General features: G+C 49.0%; 1 protein-coding gene across 1 annotated transcript; it reads right to left on the bottom strand.

Moving 5' to 3' along the window:
- Nucleotides 1-65: 65 nt before the first annotated feature.
- On the bottom strand, nucleotides 66-2,652 carry LOC109772594 (3-methyl-2-oxobutanoate hydroxymethyltransferase 1, mitochondrial). Its single transcript, XM_020331281.4, has 5 exons — nucleotides 2,176-2,652; nucleotides 1,286-1,492; nucleotides 1,039-1,185; nucleotides 597-650; nucleotides 66-502 (listed from the first exon to the last, which is right to left on the bottom strand). Exons 1-5 carry the CDS (start codon nucleotides 2,563-2,565, stop codon nucleotides 251-253), a joined length of 1,050 nt encoding a protein of 349 aa, XP_020186870.1. The 5' UTR covers nucleotides 2,566-2,652; the 3' UTR covers nucleotides 66-250.
- Nucleotides 2,653-6,189: the final 3,537 nt, after the last annotated feature.

The following is a 6,189-nucleotide window of genomic DNA, read 5'->3' on the forward strand; positions in this document are numbered from 1 at the left end:
AGCCAATTTATTTTGTTGACAGAGTTCACTCTTTGTGTAGGGCCAGAGCTCACAACATCAGTCCCTTTCACCATCAAATTAAAGCTCAAGTCTCATTTTTAAGTAGCAGCTGCCAAATTGAAAAACATTGAGTTTTCTCTACGTACAACAGCAGCTGTTTATATATTTATTCAAAGGCAGACGATACGTGCAATCACCTGACATCAGCCAACATTGCCAAAGGCTTTCAGTTTGATAGATTTAACTGAAATCAACTGTTTTCGCTCGGTTTTCCATCATTTTCCGAGTTCTCAGCAGCGGCAGCCGCAGCGTCCGCAGCCTCACCCAAACCCATCTTCTGTAGCGCATTGGCAAAGCCATCAACATCTGTTGCGGTGATTTTATACGGGGTGTGACTCGGGCCAGGGAAAGACCGTGTCTCCACCTCTTGCTTGTAGTCTGAGAGCGCCTTGTTAATGACACTGCCGACGTTGCCGAATTGCTTGCAGAATTTCGGTGTCACCTGCAGGCAGAGCAAATTGTAGACTTGAGCTCGGCACAAATGGCATAACATGGTAAAATTTCTGGGCAACGCTGAAATGGACGGCCTCGTTTACCTTGGCATGGTGTGGATGCTGCATCATCCCTAACAAGTCATGGTACACCAAGACCTGCATGACAAATGTGTTGACACGAGAGTTTCTGAATAAACATAGACGCCAATTTTCTGGTTTTGGAATACATGGAAACACGTATCTTTTTCTTTTTGCATGGTGATAACAAAATATGTAAGACCAAGACGATGCGTAGCACTCAAGTGGCAGATTTGACTAGGCTTCTTTTGGCACAATTGTTTTAAGTTGTCAGGGAAAAGGTGCTTACTGTGCTAAAGTCAAGCATACACTGCTACTTTATCGCAAAGGAAAAAATGAAGCATAGATTGCGCATGCGGTGAGGAAATGCTTACATAAATAGAAAAAATACAACTAACAAAATTATGATTCCTTGAAAATCAAGATCAGATTCAATGTATGGATAGAGCAGGACGAATAATCGTACCTGCCCACTGCAGAATGGCCCAGCACCGATGCCGATGGTTGGGATTTTCAATGCTGATGTTGCAGCTGCTGCCACCGGAGCTGGCACACACTCCAACACAACCGAGAAGCAACCAGCCTCTTGCAACGCGAGTGCTGTCTCTACAACCTGTACACAGAAGCAGAATAACATGGAGCAAAATGTATGTCAAGACACAGGTCATGATACATGCTAACAGCCAAATTGCCAGCAAAAACAAACTAGGCACCTTTATAGCACTATCAACTGTCTTTCCCTGTGGTCGAAACCCACCAAGTACACTAATAGCCTGCGGCGTAAGCCCAACGTGCCCCATGACAGCAATTCCAGCCTCCACAATAGCCTTAGCTGCACTGATCCTAGATGGAGCTCCTCCTTCCAGTTTGATTGCATCCATTCCACCTTCTTTTAACACCCTCACCGCAGAGTCAACAGCCTGTAAGAAAAGGTATATTACATGAAAGCTCAAGCCCAAAATGCCTAGCTCTTATACACTGAAGTTGTAGATACCATTTGACACATCTAGATACCGTATTACCAATACACTATGATATGCCTCATATGTTCATGTCTATCGTATTCAGCATGCTCATGAGTTGGGTTATCATTTTATATATTTTGAGATGTAGTGATGTAGCTGCATTTGCAACTAAGAAATAAAACCGAGTCTGAACCTCCTTTTTAGCTTAAAAACTACAATTACAGATAGATCATTGTGACAACAATATCAACGATCAATTGAACTTTATTAGCACATCAAGGTTGCACCATCAGTTTTCTGAACTCAAGGGTAAAGGCTTTGTGAGTTGTGACAAACCAGAAGGGAATCAATCAAGGAAAATGGTAATCTCCTTAGAGCAGGGAACAGCTAACGCTATTCTACGGGACTTGGCAAAATTAGTGCCGTCACACGAGCAAGCATAGCAATTCCTTACTGACGATAGCAAATGGCAACTGGAGAGGTAAATAGGGGGAGTGCAAACCATGGCACACCTACCACACCAGCAGTGGCAAAGAAGCAATTGCTAACGGGCGGCATTACGGCAATTTAATTTCAATCTCCATCGGATCGAATCGGAGAGGACGAGAATGGGAGGGACGCCAGCGGGGAACTACTACCTGCGTGGAAGAGGACTCGTAGCAACCGAAGGAGAGGTCGCCGACGAGGAGCGGCCGCGACGCGCCTCGCGCCACGGCGCGGCAGTGCTCGAGCATGACGTCGAGGGAGATGGGGAGGGTGGTATCGTGGCCGTGGACGACCATGGCGGCGGAGTCGCCGACGAGGCAGACGTCGATCCCCGCGGAGTCGACGTGGACAGCGGAGGGGTAGTCGTAGGCGGTGACGACGGTGATGGGCTCCCCCCGGCGGTGCTTCCCGCGGAGGGTCGTCACCGTCACGCGCCGCGCCGCCGCCGCCTCCTGCGGCCGCGGGCCCCCATAGACGGTCGACTCCGGCACGTTGCTCAGCATCCGCCGCGCCAGGCGCCGGAAGGCGTGCCCCGTCGCCATCGTGCGAAGCGGCGGCGTTCGAGTGTGGTTGGTTGGTGCGACACGAGAGCGACGGGAGTCTTTGGATACTGAGAATGAGAATTTTGGGGGGCGGGGTTGGTAGGTTGTGAGTGCGTGTGCAAGGGTTTGCGTTCTACCACGTGAATAAGTCATTCGCGTAGTTTTAGATCGACAATTTAACTATCTAAATATACGTGACAAAAAATATATATTTAGAAACTATATTCATATAGTACTGTGTTTTGCCGGGGAAATTACTACTGTAAAAATAAAAGGGCAGTGATACGCGCCGGAAGTTTGGCCCGGTCAGCCTGCAGCCGTGCGATCTAGCAGGCAGGAGCCGAGCCGTCCGATCCCCCCTCCCCCCACGTCATATCATCTTCTTCCTCCCTCTCCACGCTTCAGATTCATTCGGCGCGATGTGTCCCTGCCCCAGCCACCGCGTGCGTGTGCTCCGGCGAGAATAGGAAGCATCCACGCCCTTTCCCTCGCCGTCGCAGCACCCCCGTCCTCTCCCTCTCCGTCGCCGCTCGTCGCTGTCGCCGCTCGTGCGCCCACGGACTCGTCCCCGGTTGAAGCTTTTTTAACCTCTGGTTGAAGCATTTCCTATGCCGGTTGAATCATTTCCTACGCCGGTTGAAGCATTCTTCCACGGGTGAAGCTTTTTCATGGGGGTTGAAGCTTTTTCCACTATGCCTGTTGAAGCTTTTTCGGCCACCGGTTGTAACTTCTCCTAGGTGAGTTGAAGCTTTTCTCCATATCAGGTTGAAGCATCCGTGCCCGTCGTCTGCCACGCATGTAGCAAAAAAGTCGCCGGTGGTAGCAAAAACAGGATGTGGTTGTAGCAAAAAAGGATGTGGTTGTAACATTCCCCGTGGTCACCATGGTCACCATTGAGGGAGGAAAGCCGGTTCCAGCAAATCACCAAGCTGGTCGTAGCATTTCATCGATTTTGTGATGGGGGTGCTTCCAGCAACCGCGGTCTCTGGTTCCAGCAAAATACGACGCCGGTTCTAGCAAATCGTGATGATGGTTGCAATATTGTCATGGTGTCCCCACCGCGCTCCACCACTGCACCATTAATCGGGCTCATCGTCCGTCGTTCAGCTCCACTGACGCGCCGCTCGTCTCGCCACCATAACACGGCCATGCACGAAGCTCTCGGTGGTTGCGGCTTGGCCAGATGTTTGCATCTGTGCGGGGAGCATCTCGCCGGCGCGGATTCCGTCTCTTACTCCGGCCATGTGTGGTAGCAGCTCGCCGGCGTGCACTCTGGCTCATCCTCCGCCCACGTGTGGTAGCAGCTTGCCGGCGGCCAGCGCGCGCCGGGGGGGGGGGGGGGGGGGGGGGTAGCAGCGGGGGAAGAGGAAGTCAACGTAGAAAGAAGCAAAGGCATAAGATGGGCACGCGCTAGCTTCTGGCCACATAATGCAGCCGATTGAACGTCCTGTGCGTGTTCGGCGGAAAGTTCGGCCGACGCGCCGGGTGTAAACGTTTAGCAAAATAAAGGGGCCAATGAACTGATTTCAGTTGGAAGTGGGTTATTTCTAACCTTTTTTTGCAGGATTTTTTTGGGCGCTGCTACGCGCGGCCGGTGGAGATCCTCCACCTCGTGAGACATCAGATCTGGCAGACCGAGCGACCAAGTGTCATCCTCTACCATTGCAATAAAGGTCGGTAATTTTCTGCAACATGGATCATGTCGCAGAATTGTTATAAAATATAGATCAAGTTACAGATTTCTTTTACAATAGTGGTCTTGTTATATATTTTTTGCAACGGATGTCTTTTTCTTGCAATAGAGGGCTTGTTACCTTTTTTTTGCAACAGAGCCCTTGTTGCAATCTACTCCCTCCATCGAATAATATAAAAGCGTTTTTGTCCACCACGTCTACTAGTGTAAAAATTGCTCTTATATTGTAAGAGAAAGGGATTAATTATTTTTGTAACAGAGGTCTTCTTGCTGCTTCTTTTTGCAATAGAAGTCTCATTGCAGAAAGGAGAGATCGTGGGAGCCAGGTCTACCACGTCACGTGGGACGCGTGGTGTGCAACCAAGGCGGCAGATGCGAGCGTGATAATCCGCCGACTATTGTATATGTCGCGATCAATACATCCCAAAGAGAGGAGAGAACAACGTGTTGTTCTTTTTCGAAAATACATAATATATTGTAGAATGTTTTTATTATGCAAAAAATAAAAGTAAACATGCAAATAAAAATAAAAATACATATTAATGCAAGGATAAAAGGGTGACTGGGTCTACTCCTCAAACTTAGACTTTTGGCCTAGCTGGGTCTACTCCTCGTCGTTACCACCGTGATGTGGCTGCTGAAGGAAATATGCCCTAGAGGCAATAATAAAGTTGTTATTTATATTTCTTTATATCATGATAAATGTTTATTATTCATGCTAGAATTGTATTAACTGGAAACTTGATACATGTGTGGATACATAGACAAAACACAGTGTCCCTAGTAAGCCTCTACTAGACTAGCTCGTTAATTAAAGATGGTCAAATTTCCTAGCCATAGACATGTGTCGTCATTTGATGAACGGGATCACATTATTGGGAGAATGATGTGATGGACAAGACCCATCCGTTAGCTTAGCATAATGATCGTTAAGTTTTATTGCTATTGCTTTCTTCATGACTTATACATATTCCTTTGACTATGAGATTATGCAACTCCCAAATACCGGAGGAATACCTTGTGTGCTATCAAACGTCACAACGTAACTGGGTGGTTATTGTTGAGGAACGTAGTATTTCAAAAAAAAAATCCTACGATCACGCAAGATCTATCTAGGAGAAGCATATCAACGAGCGGGGAAAGTGTGTCCACGTACCCTCGTAGACCGAAGCGAAAGCGTTTAGTAACACGGTTGATGTAGTCGAATGTCTTCACGATCCAACCGATCCAAGTACCGAACGTACGGCACCTCCGTGTTCAGCACACGTTCAGCACGATGACGTCCCTCGAGCTCTTGATCCAGTTGAGGATGAGGGAGAGTTCCGTCAGCACGACGGCGTGGCGACGGTGATGATGAAGTTACCGGCGCAGGGCTTTGCCTAAGCACTACGACGATATGACCGAGGTGTTAACTATGGAGGGGGGCGCCGCACACGGCTAGGAACAATTGATGTGTGTTCTAGGGGTGCCCTCCCCACGTATATAAAGGAGGGAGAGGGAGGGAGGCAGCCTAGGGCGCGCCCAAGTAGGAGGAATCTGACTTGGGCCCCTAGTCCAATTCGGCCCCCCTACCATAGTTGGACAAGGGGGATAGGAAGGAGGGGGAGGGGAAGGAAGTAGGAGTCCTACTTCATACTTTTCGTTTCCTCCTCTCCTTTTCCTTTCTCCCCATGTGGCTGGCCCTATAGGGGGCGCACCAGCCCCTTGTGGGCTGGTGTGTTCCCTTACTTGGCCCATTAAGCCCATATCTTTGCCGGGGGTGCCCGGAACCCCTTCCGGTGACCCGGTATCACCCGGAACACTTCCGGTGTCCAAATACCATCGTCCTATATATGAATCTTTACCTCTCGACCATTTTAAGACTCCTCGTCATGTCCGTGATCTCATCCGGGACTCCGAACAAACTTCGGTCATCAAATCACATAACTCAT

This window comes from Aegilops tauschii, chromosome 3 (genome assembly GCF_002575655.3).
Source record: "Aegilops tauschii subsp. strangulata cultivar AL8/78 chromosome 3, Aet v6.0, whole genome shotgun sequence".
In the NCBI taxonomy this organism is placed as follows: domain Eukaryota; kingdom Viridiplantae; phylum Streptophyta; class Magnoliopsida; order Poales; family Poaceae; genus Aegilops; species Aegilops tauschii.

What these genes read in the sequence shown, in the direction of transcription:
- LOC109772594 (XM_020331281.4), bottom strand. Translation starts at nt 2,565, where the DNA reads ATGGCGACGGGGCACGCCTTCCGGCGCCTGGCGCGGCGGATGCTGAGC. An exon ending in GGCCATTCTGCAGTGGGCAG is followed by an intron (nt 651 to 1,038) that starts GTACGATTATTC and finishes TTTGTCATGCAG; the next exon opens with GTCTTGGTGTACCATGACTT. An exon ending in AGCATCCACACCATGCCAAG is followed by an intron (nt 503 to 596) that starts GTAAACGAGGCC and finishes CTCTGCCTGCAG; the next exon opens with GTGACACCGAAATTCTGCAA.